At 43.4% G+C, this 13,883-nt stretch overlaps 1 protein-coding gene across 18 annotated transcripts in view; it reads left to right on the top strand.

Annotated features, from left to right (window-relative positions):
- Positions 1–13,883, top strand: part of BCLAF3 (BCLAF1 and THRAP3 family member 3) — a 92,201-nt gene that overhangs the window by 64,318 nt on the left and 14,000 nt on the right. For 16 of the 18 annotated variants that reach the window (XM_008272428.4, XM_070067178.1, XM_008272426.4 and 13 more), the window contains one exon: positions 13,297–13,451. The exons of the other annotated variants lie outside the window; for them this stretch is intronic. In XM_008272428.4, coding sequence (XP_008270650.1) covers positions 13,297–13,451 — 155 coding nt within the window. The remainder of the gene's footprint in view (positions 1–13,296; positions 13,452–13,883) is intronic. 18 annotated transcript variants of the gene reach the window in all.

Genomic DNA, 13,883 nt, shown 5'->3' with positions numbered 1-13,883 from the left:
ATTGTGAATGGGACTAATCTTACAAGTTCTTTCTCAGCCATGGTATTGTTTGTGTTTACAAGCAAGTTGATTTTTGTGTGTTGATTTTATATCTTGCAACTTTACCAAACTTTCTAATGAGTTCCAATAGTCTTTTTTTTTCTTTTTCCCAGAAACCTTTTATTTAAGGAATACAAATTTATTGTATTTCATAACTAAAACTTTAGAAACATAGTGATTCTTCCAACTGTACCCACCCTCCCACCTCCCTACTCCTCCCTCTCCTATTCCCATTCTTATTTTTTACTAAGTTCTATTTTCAATTAACTTTATACACATATGATTAACTCTATGCTATGTAAAGAATTCAACAAGTAGTATGAAAAATACTGTTCCTCAACATATGAGACAAGGGCTGATCAAAGTCATTGCATCTCAAAGTGTCAATTTCATTTCTATAGATTACCTTTTAGGGGCTCTATTAATTATCCTAGATAGGGGAAACATGATATTTGTCCCTTTGGGACTGGCTTATTTCACTAAGTATGATGTTTTCAAGTTTCATCCATTTTGTTGCAAACAACAGGATTCCATTTTTTAAAACTGCTGTGTAGTATTACATGGTGTACATATCCCATACTTTTTTATCCAGTCTTCAGTTGACAAAGATCTGGATTGATTTCATATCTTAGCTATTGTGAATTGAGCTGCAGTAAACAGTAGAGTGCAGATTAACTCTTTCATGTGCTGATTTCATTTCCCTTGGGTAAATTCCCAGGAGTAGGATGGCTGTGTCATTTGCTAGATCTATATTCAGATTTATGAGGTATCTCCACATTTTCTTCCAAAATGGCTGTACCAGTTTACATTCCTACCAACAGTGATTAGATTACCTTTTTTACCACTTCCTTGCCAGCATTTGTTGTTTGTTGATTTCTGTATAAAAGCCATTCTAACAGGGTAAGGTGAAACCTCATTGTGGTTTTGATTTGCATTTCCCTGACAGCTAGTGATCCTGAGCATTTTTTCATGTGTCTTTTGGCCATTTGGATTTCCACCTTTGACAAATGCCTATTTTAGTTCCTTGCCCATTTCTTGACTGGGTTGTTTGTTTTGTTGTTTTTGAGTTTCTTGATCTTTATGTATATTCTGGTTATTCTTTATCAGTTACATAGTTTATTTATTCATTTTTTTTAATTTTTGACAGGCAGAGTGGAACAGTGAGAGAGAGAGAGACAGAGAGAAAGGTCTTCCTTTTCGGTTGGTTCACCGTCCAATGGCTGCTGCACCCAGTGCGCTGCGGCCGGCGCACCGCGCTGATCCGAATCCGGAAGCCAGGTGCCTCTCCTGGTCTCCGATGCGGGTGCAGGGCCCAAGCACTTGGGCCATCCTCCACTGCACTCCTGGGCCACAGCAGAGAGCTGGACTGGAAGAGGGGCAACCAGGACAGAATCCAGAGCCCCGACTGGGACTAGAACCCGGTGTGCTAGCTGTGCAAGGCAGAGGATTAGCCTATTGAGCCGTGGCTCCGGCAGTTACATAGTTTACAAATAATTTCTCCCATCCTGTCAGTTGCCTCTTCACTTTGCTGAGTGTTTCTTTTGCATTGCAGAAGCTTCTCAATTTGATGTAATCCCATTTGTCAAATTTGTCTTTGATTGCCTGTGTCTCTGGGGTCTTTTCCAAGAACTCTTTGCCTATGCCAATGTCCTGCAGGGTTTCCCTAATATTCTCTAATAATTTGATGTATCAGGTTGTAGATTTAGCTCTATAATCCATTTTGAGTGAATTTTTGTGTAAGGTGAAAGGTAGGGGTCTTGCTTCCTACTTCTGCACATGGAAATCCAGTTTTCTCAGCACCATTTCTGAAGAGACTGTACTTCCTCCAGGGATTCATCTTAGCTCCTTTGTCAAAGATAAGTTGGTTGTAGATGTGTGGATTGATTTCTGGCATTTCTATTCTATTCCATTGGTCTGTCCATCTGTTTTCATACCAGTACCAGGCTGTTTTGATTATAACTGCCTTGTGGTATATATTTTTTTAAAGATTTATGTATTGTATTACTTGAAAGGCAGAGTTACAGAGAGGCAGAAGCAGAGAGAGAGGAGAGAGGAGAGAGGAGAGAGAGAGAGAGAGAGAGAGAGAGAGAGAGAGATAGGTAGGTCGGTCTTCGATCCGCAGGTTCACTCCCCAAATAGCTGCAGTGGCTGGAGCTATGCTGATCTAAAGCCAGGAGCCAGGAGCTTCTTCCAGGTCCCTCATGTGGGTGCAGGGGTCCAAGGACCTGGGCCATCTTGTAATTCTTTCCCAGGCTATAGCAGAGATCTGGATCAGAAGTGGAACATGTGGGACTTGAACCGGTGCCCATATGGGATGCTGGCACTGCAGGCAGCAGCTTTACCTGCTATGCCATAGTGCTGGCCCCTGTGGTATATCTTGAAATCTGCTATTGTGACACCTCTGGCTTTGTTTTTGTTGTGTAACATTGTTTTAGCTATTTGGGGTCTCCTTTGTTTCCATCTGAATTTTTTTAAGACTATTCCCTTTAAAAAAAAATATTTTATTTGAAAGGCAGAGTTATGGAGAGACTAAGGCAGACAGAGAGAGAGAAAGAGAGAAATAGAGGTCATTCATCCTCTGGTTCACTCTCCAGTTGGCCTCCATGGCCAGAGCTGCACCGATCTGAAGCCAGGAGCTTCTTCCGGGTCTCCCATGCAGGTGCAGGGGCCCAAGGACTTGGGCCAACCTCTACTGCTTTCCCAGGCCATAGCAGAGAGCTGGATCAGAAGTGGAGCAATCAGGATTTGAACCAGTGCCCATATGGGATGCCAACACTGCAGGTGGCGGCTTTACACACTATTTCACAGTGCCAACCCTTCCATATGAATTTCAGCAGCATTTTTCTATATCTGAGAACAGCATTTTTCTATATCTGAGAAGAATGTCCTTGGCATTTTGATAGATACCACATTGAATCTGTAAATTGCTTTTGGTAGTTTGGACATTTTGATGATATTGATTGTTCCAGTCCATGAACATGGAAGATTTTTCTATGTTTTGGTGTCTTCTATTTCTTTCCTTAATGTTTTAAATTTTTCAACATATAGGTCTTTAACATCCTTGGCTAAATTTATTCAAGGTAGCTATTGTGAATGGGATTGGTCTTAAAAGTTCTTTCTCTGGGGCCAGCGCTGTGGCACAGCAGGTTAAAGCCCTGGCCTGCAGCGCCAGCATCCCATATGGGTGCCAGTTTGAGACCCGGCTGCTCCACTTCCAATCCAGCTCTCTGGTATGGCCTGGGAAAACGGTGGAAGATGTCCCAGGTGCTTGGTCCCCAGCACCCACGTGGGAGATCCAGAAGAGGCTCCTAGCTCCTGGTTTGGATTGGCACAGCTTCAGCCATTGAAGGCAGTTGGGGAGTGAACCATCAGATGGAAGACCTCTCTCTCTCTCTGCCCTTCCTCTCTCTATGTAACTCTGACTTTCAAATGAGTAAATAAATCTTTAAAAAAAGGAAATTCTTTCTCAGCCATGGCATTGTCTGTATATACTAAGGCTATTGATTTTTGTGTGCTGATTTTATATCCTGCCACATTACCACACTGTTCTATGAGTTCCAATAGTCTCTTAGTGGATTCTTTTGGACCCCTATATATAGAATCATGTCATCTTCAAATGGGAATAGTTTGACTTCCTCCTTCCCAATTTGTATATCTCTGATTTCTTTTTCTTGTCTAATGGCTCTGGCTAAAACTTCCAGAACTATATTGAATAGTGATGGTGAGTGTGGCCATCCTTCTCTAGTTCTGAATCTTAGTGGGAATACTTCCAACTTTTCCTCATTCAGATTATGAGACTGACATGCTGCCTACTGTGCTAAGGAGGCAACCCTAACTTTTCCCCATTCAATGGCTGTGGGTTTGTCATAAATTGCCTTGATTGTGTTGAGGAATCTTGCTTCTATACCCAATTTGCTTAGAGTTTTCATCATGAAAGGGTGTTGTATATTATCAAATGCTTTCTCTGCATTTATTAAGTTAATCATATGGTTTTTGTTCTTCAGGTTTTTTTTTTTTTTTTGGACAGGCATAGTTAGTCAGTGAGAGAGACAGAGAGAAAGGTTTTCTTTCCGTTGGTTCACCCCCCAAATAGCTGCTATGGCCGGCGTGCTGCACCGATCCGAAGCCAGGAGCCAGGTGCTTCCTCCTGGTCTCCCATGCAGGTGCAGGGCCCAAGCACTTGGGCCATCCTCCACTGCCTTCTTGGGCCACAGCAGAGAGCTGGACTGGAAGAGGAGCAACCGGGACAGAACCAGTACCCCAACCAGGACTAGAACACGGAGTGCTGGTGCCGAAGGCAGAGGATTAGCCTAATGAGCCACAGCGCTGGCCTGTTCTTCAGTTTTTTAATGTGATGTATCACGTGATTTGCTAATGGTGAATCATCCCTGCATACCGGGGATAAATCCCACTTGGTCCAGGTGAATGATCTTTTTGATGTGTTGTTGGGTTCAATTGGCTAGTATTTTGTTGAGGATTTTTGCATCTATGTTCATCAGGGAAATTAGTCTGTAGTTCTCTGTTTTAACTTTTTCAGGTTTAGGGATTAAGGTGATGTTGGCTTCATAGAAGGAATTTGGGAGGATTCCCTTCCTTTCAATTGTTTTGAATAGCTTAAGAATTGTTGTTAGTTCTTCTTTAAATGTCTGATCAAATTCAGCAGTGAAGCCATCTGATCATGGATTTTTCTTTGCTGGGAAGATATTTATTACTGATTCAATTTCCATCTTGGTTATTGGTCTGTTTAGGTTTTCTTTCTCTTCATGGCTCAGGTTAGGTAGGTTGTATATGTCTAGGAATCTATCCATGTTTTTGAGATTCCCCAATTTGTTGAGATGCATCTCTTTGTAGTAATTTATTTTTTTAAAGATTTTATTTATTTATTTGAGAGGTAGAGTTACAGTGAGAGGGAGAGACAGAGAGAAAGGTCTTCCATCTGCTGATTCACTCCCAAAGTGGCCACAATGGCTGGAGCTAGGCCAATCCAAAGCCAGGATCCAGGAGGTTGTTCCAGGTCTCCCACAAAGGTGCATGGGCGCAAGTACTTGGTCCATCTTCTACTGCTTTCCCAGGCCATAGCAGAGAGCTGGATCAGAAGTGGAGCAGCTTGAACTAGAACCAGTGCCCATATAGGATGCTGGCACTGCAGGCAGAGGATTAACCTACTGTGCCACAGCGCTGGCCACTGTAATAATTTCTGATGATTCATTTTATTTCTTTGGTATCCATTGTTACATTTCCTTTTTCATCTCTATTTTTGTTGATTTGGGTTTTCTCCCCACCCCCCTTTTTCGGTTAGTTGGGCCAATGGTGTGTCAATTTTGCTAATTTTTATCAAAAAAGCAGCTCTTTGTTTCACTGATCTTTTGTATTTTTTTTAGTTTTGGTTTTGTTGATTTCTTCTCTAATTTTAATTATTTCTTTTCTCCTACTATTTTTGGGTTTGGTTTGCTGTTGTTTTTCTAGATCCTTGAGATGCATTGATAGCTCATTTATTTGGTGCCTTTCCAATTTGTTGATGTAGGTAACAATTGCTATTAACTCTCCTCTTAACACTGTTTTTGCTATATCCCATAAGTTTTGATATGTTGTATTGTCATCTTCTTTTGTTTCCAGAAATGTTTTGATTTCTCTTTTGATTTCTTCAGTGATCCACAGTTCATTCAGGAGCACATTGTTCAGTCTTCATGTGTTTGCATATATTCTAGAGATTCTTAAATTGTTGACTTCCAGCTTCATTCCATTGTGGTCAGAGAAGATACCTGGTATGACTTCGATTTTTTTTTTAATTTGCTGAGACTTGCTTCATGGCCTAGTGTGTGGTCTATCCTAGAGAAAGTTCCATGCACTGGTGAGAAGAATGTGTATTCTGCATCCGTAGGATGAAAAGTTCTGTAGATATCCTTAAGTCCATTTGGTCTATAGTGTCAGTTAACTCTGTTTCCTTGCTGATTTTCTGTCTGGTTGATCAGTCCATTGCTGAAAGTGGGGTATTGAAGTCCCCCATTACTATTGTATGGGAGTCTATGTCTCCCTTTCGATCCATTAACATTTCTTTTAAATAGCCAGGTGCCCTGGCATTGGGTGCATATATATTCACTATCGTCACATCTTCCTGTGGAATTTATTCCTTAATTGTTACATAATACCCTTTGTTTCTTTTAACAGTTTTTGTGTCAAAGTATTTAGTTTGATATTAAAATGGCTATTTTTAAAGGGGAGAGTGATCCAACATGGGAAGTGGGATACACAGCAGCCCCATAGAATGGCAGATGTCCTAAACAGCACTCTGGCCTCAGAATCAGCCCTAAAGCCATTCGGATCTGGCTGAAAAGCCCATGAGAGTATTTCAGGCATGGAAAGCCAAGACACTCTGGCAAAAAGATCTCTGTGAGTGAGATCCCAGTGGAAAGAACAGGTCTTCAAAGAAGGAGGTACCTTTCTCTGAAGGGAGGACAGAACCTCCACTTTGACTATGACCTTGTCTAAACAAGATAAGAGTCGGAGAACTCAGAGGGCTTCCATAGCCTTGGAAACTCATGACTGGAGCATAGGGAGATTACTGATGCCATAGACAGGAGTGTCAATTTGTAAAGTCAACAACAGGAGTCACTGTGCACTTACTCCTCATGTAGGATCTCTGTCCTTAGTGTGCTGTACATTGAGATTTAATGCTATAACGAGTACTCAAATGTCGCTCCCCCTCTTCGTGGAGGAGCAACACAGGACCCTGCACAGGTGTTCCTTCAAATAGGTGTTCCCCTTAGATGTTCCTGGTGCATGCCGTCTCTCTCCTCCTTTGTAGTCCTCCTCCGCCAATCCTAACTCGGCTGCCCACACGCCGAGTACGCTGCTCTCCTCCAATCAGGAGTAGGTCCTACAGTTTATTGGTTGAACTGGAGGCAGCTGTGTAGAAGCTGTTTTCTCCTCTCCCAGCGCCATATTGTGGGAGAGCAGATGCATAGAATAAGTCTTAATTCCAGTAACAGTATAGTCCGAGTTGCTCCCCACAGATCCCCCTTTCTTTTTATTTTTTGGCGTTGATACGCGCCTGTCTTCGGTGTCCCGCAGCACACACTCTGCTCTGCTTGCTAGAGTTGCCACAGGTTCTTACAAGTCCTATCAATCAGGCAAACCGAATCCAGGTCCTCTCTTCGCCATGTTGTGAGGAGGTTTTTAGGCGCTGATGCGTGCCTGTGTTCGGTGCCCTGCAGCGCATGCTCTGGTCGAGCCTGCAGGGGCTTACAAGCCCTATCAGGCAAACCGAATCCAAGCCTTCTCATTGCCTTTTTGTGGGGAGGCCTTACTGATGTTAATTCGTGCCTGTCTTCGGTGACCTGCGGCGCATAAGCTGCTAGCCGCTGCAGGTGCTCATCGTGCTCATCGCCTCACTTAATCAGGCAGACCGAATCCAAGCTCTCACATTGCAGTGTTGTAGGGAGGCCTTTCTATTTCTCTATTTCTCTATCTCCGGGCATTCCTATTTCTCCCATTTTACTTCTATCTTCCAGCATTCCTATTTCTCTCACTTTGCTTCTAAAACTTCTGTTTCTCTTATCCCCGCAGCTTCCCGGCGCCCGCCCCGAGGCTACTTCTCGGCGGCTTCCCGGCTGAGCCGCTTCAGCCCGCGCCTCTCTCATCTGCGCAGTTTCCCGGCTTTGCGCGGCTTGGCTTCGCGCGCTCCGCGGTCTCCACGCCCTTCGCGTCTGCACCACGGCCTCGCGCCAGCCCCGTTCCCTATCTATTCACGCCCCGTGCTCTCTCTGCACGCGGCGGCTTCCGCGAGTAACACAGCGTAGCTTACGTGTCCGCCACTAGCATTCAATCTAAGTTCCCCGGGCTAGCCTGGCGAATTCAACCCAGCATACGTCTCCGCCCCACGGTTTGGCTTCCCGTCCTATGCTCCCCGGGCTAATCAGACGGACCCCAATCTGGCTCACGTTTCAGCTTCTGGTTTCAACTTTTCGCCCCCTATTCCCGGGCTAACTTGAGAACCCCAAAGTGGCTTTCGTGTCCGCCTTGGCCTGCCCCCCACGGCTTCAATTTCCCTAACATTTTTCTCTACCCGGTATGTTTCCCCAAGCTTTCCTCCAACAATATTCCTCCCTCATTTCTCCTGGCCTCTCCCCACAGTCCGCGTCCAAGTCTAAGTTTCTTATAGGTTTCACTTTCACTTTCAACCTGCAGTCCGTATCTGAGTCTAAGTTTCTTCTTGCTTTCACTTTAAATCCTAACTTCTTTCCCACAGTCCGTATCCGAGTCCAAGCCTCCTCCAGGTTTCACTTTCGCTTTCAATCTCCTAGCTTCCCCGCCATAGTCCACATCCGAGTCTATGAAAGCTTTCACTTTCGCTTTCAATCCTAACTTCTTTCCCACAGTCCATATCCGAGTCTATGCCTAGGCTTTCAATAGCTTCTTCCAGCACCTAGGCTCTTTGCTAGTCTCTCTCTCCGGTATTTTCCTGCTTCTTCCCGTTTCTTCCCTCCTAAGTTTCCTATCCGTCCTAGGTTTCCTATCCGAGTCACGTTTCCTATCCGAGTCACGGCACCATTATGTCGCTCCCCCTCTTCGTGGAGGAGCAACACAGGACCCTGCACAGGTGTTCCTTCAAATAGGTGTTCCCCTTAGATGTTCCTGGTGCATGCCGTCTCTCTCCTCCTTTGTAGTCCTCCTCCGCCAATCCTAACTCGGCTGCCCACACGCCGAGTACGCTGCTCTCCTCCAATCAGGAGTAGGTCCTACAGTTTATTGGTTGAACTGGAGGCAGCTGCGTAGAAGCTGTTTTCTCCTCTCCCAGCGCCATATTGTGGGAGAGCAGATGCATAGAATAAGTCTTAATTCCAGTAACAGTATAGTCCGAGTTGCTCCCCACACTCAAACAATATATTTCACTTTGTGTTTCTATGGGGGTGCAAACTGTTGAAATCTTTACTTAATGCATACTAAACTGATCTTCTGTTAAAAAAAAAAGAAAAGAAAAAAGAAATTATCAATTCCCAACTTGACTCTCACTGGGATTAAACATGACAATAGGTCTGATCTGATTTCATCATCATTTAAAAAATCATCTATCATTTTTCACTTTATGTTTCTGTGTGGGAGCAAACGGTTGAAATCTTTACTTAATGTATACTAAGCTGATCTTCTGTATATTAAGATAATCGAAAATGAATCTTGATGTGAATGGAAGGGGAGAGGGAGTGGGAAAGGGGAGGGTAGTGGGTAGGAGGGACGGTATGTGGGGGAAGCCATTGTAATCCATAAGTCGTACTTTGGAAATTTATATTCATTAAATAAAAGTTAAAAAAAAGGAGTTAGAAATCCAAAGACAAAAAAAAGGCTATTTTTGCTTGATTTTACTTTTCTTTATCTTAGAATATCTTTTTTCATCTTTCGCTTTCATTCTGTGTGTAAGTTTGTGAGATGTGTTTCTTGTTGGCAGCAAATAAATAATCTCGTTTTTTAATCCATTCAGTCAGTCTGCATATATTAACTGGAGAATTTAGACCATTTAGATTCAAGGTTATTATTGATAAGTAACTACTTGGTCCTGCCATTTTTCCATAAATATTCCTATTGTTTGTTTTCGATTTCCTTTGTACTTTTACTAGTAGATTTTCTACCTTCACATTCTTTCATGTTGATGACTATCTCTGTTTCTCTATATAACATATCTTTAAGAATCATTCATAAGGATGGACAAGTGGAGACAAATTCTTTCAATTTCTGTTTCTTTGGAAGGTTTTTATTTCACCTTCATTTATAAATGGGAGCTTTGCTGGGGATAGTATTTTGGGTTGACAGTTTTCTTTTTTTTTAGGATATGCACTGTATCTTTCCATTCTCTCCTAGCCTGTAGGGTTTCTAATGAGAAATCAGCTGTGAGAGTCTAATTGGAAAGCCTTTGAGAATCTTTTCTTTATGTTTTTTTTTTTCCAAAAGTTTGATTATAATGTGTAATTGTGAAGATCTTTTCTGGTCACGTCTATTAGGAGTTCTGTGTGCTTTCTGTACTTAGATGTTCCTATCTTTCTCCAAGTTAGGGACATTTTCTGCTTATTTCACTGAATATGTCATCTAATCCATTCTGTCTTTCCACACCTTCAGGAACTCCTGAGACATGTGTGTTTTGTTTTGTTTTGACATGTGTGTTTTGTCATTTGATAGTATCCCAAAAATCCGGAATACTATTATTGGTTTTTCTAATTTCTCTATCTTCTCTTCCTCCTCCTCTCCATCTCCATCTCCATGAACTGCACAAAAGATCTGTGTGCCCCTCATTGTGATCATGGAACCCCAAGCCTGTGGAGCCAGACGCAGTGATTGCCCAAAGAGCCTGTCACACACCGTATCACACACTCACAGAATCCCCATAGTCATAGGGAGCAGGGGATCCGATCTCAGCCGCACAAGCCTCCCCCGTCCTCACAGAGATCCATGGCATCCCCGGAGCCAGCTGCCTAAGCAGTAGAGATTGGTCAGTGCTCTAGAGTCCTGACACCTTCATAGAGTGAGGGGAGGGGAATGCCTCATGGGCCAGAGTGGGTGCCCTGCCCCCTGCCAACCCTGCAGGCCAGACTCAAAGTGGGAACTGTGGGTGTATCCTTCCATTAAAATCCTCCAGTTGTGCTTGGGCCACAACAGCCTCTACTCACCTTATTAAGGTGGCATGTCCTCCCCGCTGGTGGCCAGGGACTTTGAACCAAGAAGATGTCATCCTTTTCAGCCACTGGCTGTGGGAGTTGCTTGTGGTGCCCTGCTTGCTGCTGTGTGATTGTACTGTCCTTGCTGCCCTACCATGTCTTCTTTCTGTAGAATGTTTACTGCAGACTTCTCTCCAGCTGTTCCCTGGGAATGCAGTTCCTCCCCTTTTCTTCTGTTATCTTCCTGCAGTCAGAATAGCATCTCTTTTCCCTTTTCAGCCATTTTGGATGTCCTACTCTTCATGTTGAGGGAAGTTTCCTCTCTGGCATCTTTCAGATCCTTACTTTCTAGAAAGTAAATGTGGCTTTATTTGTATAATTTTAGCTTCATTTTAAATCTAAATACTTTGCAAATAGTAACTGTTCCCCTGAAATGTTTTCAATGGGGCCACTGTTAAGTTCACCCCATTTGATTGGTCATGTAGTGGTCGTAATGTAAATCAGGGACTTTTATTCAGAACCAAGAAAGAATTTGATTTAAAGGACTAGTTTTCTCTTTGCAACTTTGCTTTGTTTCTAATTTTGTTTTTATTAATTTTTTTCTTTTTGGAGAGGGAGGGAGGGAGGGAGGGAGGGAGGGAGGGAGAAAATGCCTGTGTGTGCAAGGGCACACAGACTAGCTCCTATTCACTGATTGACTCCTCAGATGTCTTCAATGACTGGGGCTGGGCTTGGGTAGAAATTGGTAGCCAGGACCTCAATCCAGGTCTCCCATGTGGGTGACAGAAACCAATTACTGGAGGCATCACCACTGCCTCCCAGCGTCTGCATTGGCAGAAAGCTGGAGTCAGGAGCCAGAGAGGGGAATTGAACCCAGGTACTCCAGTGTGGGATGAGGGCATCTTAACTGCTAGGCTAAATACTTGTTCCCTTCTTGCAACTCTGTGATCAAATTTTTATGTATAACCAGGTTTCATTTTTCTTTTTATTTTATGGAGATTTGTTTGTTTATTTGAAAGGCACAGTTACAAAGGTGAAGGTGGGGGATCTTCCATCTGCTGTTTCACTCCCAAATTGCCACAATGGCCGGGGCTGGGCCAGGCCAAAGCCAGGAGCCAGGAACTTCATCCAGGTCTCCCACAGGTGGCAGAGATCCAAACACTTAAGCCATCTTCCACTGCCTTCCCAGACGCATTAGCAGGGAGCTGGTTTGGGCAGCCAGGACTGGAACCGAAGCCCATATAGGATGCCAGTGTCACAGGTGGCGGCGGCCTAACCTGCTGTGTCACACAGCCAGCCCCTATATTTTTCTTTTTAGTCAGAACATTTGCTTGAGAAATTAGGAAGATGAAAACAAATTAACAGATGGAGTTATCCCTGTTAAATATCAGTTTTGTGCTCGGACTGGCATCTCTTCTAAATTGTCATCCCCTGAAGGAAGAAGGCTGGGTCTGTTTCGTCTTTACCTTGGATGTGGGATTAGGCATGGATTTTGTTAAATGAACAGTTTTACAGTTAACTATGCCTGAGAGTGTGTGTTGGGTCACAAAAGTCTTTCCTTGTTTACCATATTGTTTCATGACTTGTTGGAATTAGATATCCCAATATTCAGTTTATGCTGAACTTTTCCTTGTTGAAAGTTTGCTTTTGTCTAGAGTCGTTGTATGCCTTCCTGCTTGTTTTCTGCAGGAGACTTTAGTGGAATGATTTTAGGGAGAAATCCATGTTGTGGTCAGGAGCTTGATGCAGCCTTTTCCAGTGAGTTAGCATATAGCCCAGGTTGTAAGACTTAGTAAGCCAGAGATGGACTCCATCTATGATCTTTGGACCACGTCTCCTTTCTGTTTTAGATTATTCTATTTTTTATTTTTTTAAATGATTCATTTATTTATTTGAAAAGCATGGGGCCGGCTCTGTGGCATAGCGGGTAAAGCTGCCGCCTGCACTGCTGGCATCCCATATGGGCGCTGGTTTGAGACCCAGCTGCTCCACTTCCGATCCGGCTCTCTGCTATGGCCTGGGAGAGCAGTGGAAGATGGCCCAAGTCCTTGGGCCCCTGCACCCATGTGGGAGACCCAGAGGAAATTCCTGGCTCCTGGCTTCAGCCTGGCCAAGCCCTGGCCTTTATGGCCATTTGGGGAGTAAACCAGCGGATGGAAGACCTCTCTCTCTCTCTCTCTCCCTCTCTCTCTCTCTCTCTCTCCCTCTCTCTCCATCTCTCTCCCTCTCTCTCTCTGCCTCTCCTTCTCTCTCTGTGTAACTCTTTCGAGCAAATAAATAAATCTTAAAAAAAAAAAAGCCAGAGTTACAGAGAGGGAGAGTCAGAGAGAGATCTATGCAACAGCACCAGCCCCAATTTCAAATTCTTTTAACTTGACAGTTTTTTAAAATTGGCTTTATGTAAAATAAATTTTTTTAAATATACATGTATTAGCCTATATAGTAAACTAGAAAACTAGTCTAAGGGGAACATACATTATTACCATCATTAATCTGTTCCCTTTTAATATTTGTAATCAAGGGTAGCTCTGAGAACCAAACATTTCTCCATGTACTATACTAATAAAGGAGACTTGGAAACTGGAGTATTCCTTAATTCTTTTTTCCTTTACAGCGCAGCTTTTGGCGTGGCAGATTGCAGCCCCAGAATACATCAGGCCTGGTACAGAAGAGCTTGTGCATTCAGGCTAAATATCAGCGTTTACGCTTTACTGGTCCAAGGGGATTTATCACTAATAAATTCAGAGAAAGATTCCTGGCAAAAAAAAGGTTAGTTGGATTATGATCATTTAAAAGTGTTCAATGACTTTTGAACTCCTAAATTATCTGTGTTTGTTAGGTAAATTGTTTTTCATTTAATTTTGATTTTTAAAAGATTTATTTATTTATATGAGAGGCAGAATTACAGATAGGGAGAGGGAGAGAGAGAGAAAAAGGTCTTCCATATGCTGGTTCACTCAGATGGCCACAACAGCCAGAGCTATGCTGATCAAAAGCCACGAGCCAGGAGCCAGGAGCCAGGAGCTTCTTCTGAATCTTCCACATGGGTACAGGGGCTCAAGCACTGCTTTCCCAAGCCATAAGCAGAGAGCTGAATTGGAAGTAGAGCAGCCAGGACTTGAACTGGTGCCCATATGAGATGCCAGCACCACAGGCGGAGGCCTAGCCTACTATACCACAGCACTGCCCCCCATTAATATA

The sequence above is a fragment of the Oryctolagus cuniculus genome, chromosome X (genome assembly GCF_964237555.1).
Source record: "Oryctolagus cuniculus chromosome X, mOryCun1.1, whole genome shotgun sequence".
Lineage (NCBI taxonomy): Eukaryota > Metazoa > Chordata > Mammalia > Lagomorpha > Leporidae > Oryctolagus > Oryctolagus cuniculus.
Note: the sequence above shows the minus strand (reverse complement) of the source record. Positions and strands in the feature narration are given on the sequence as shown.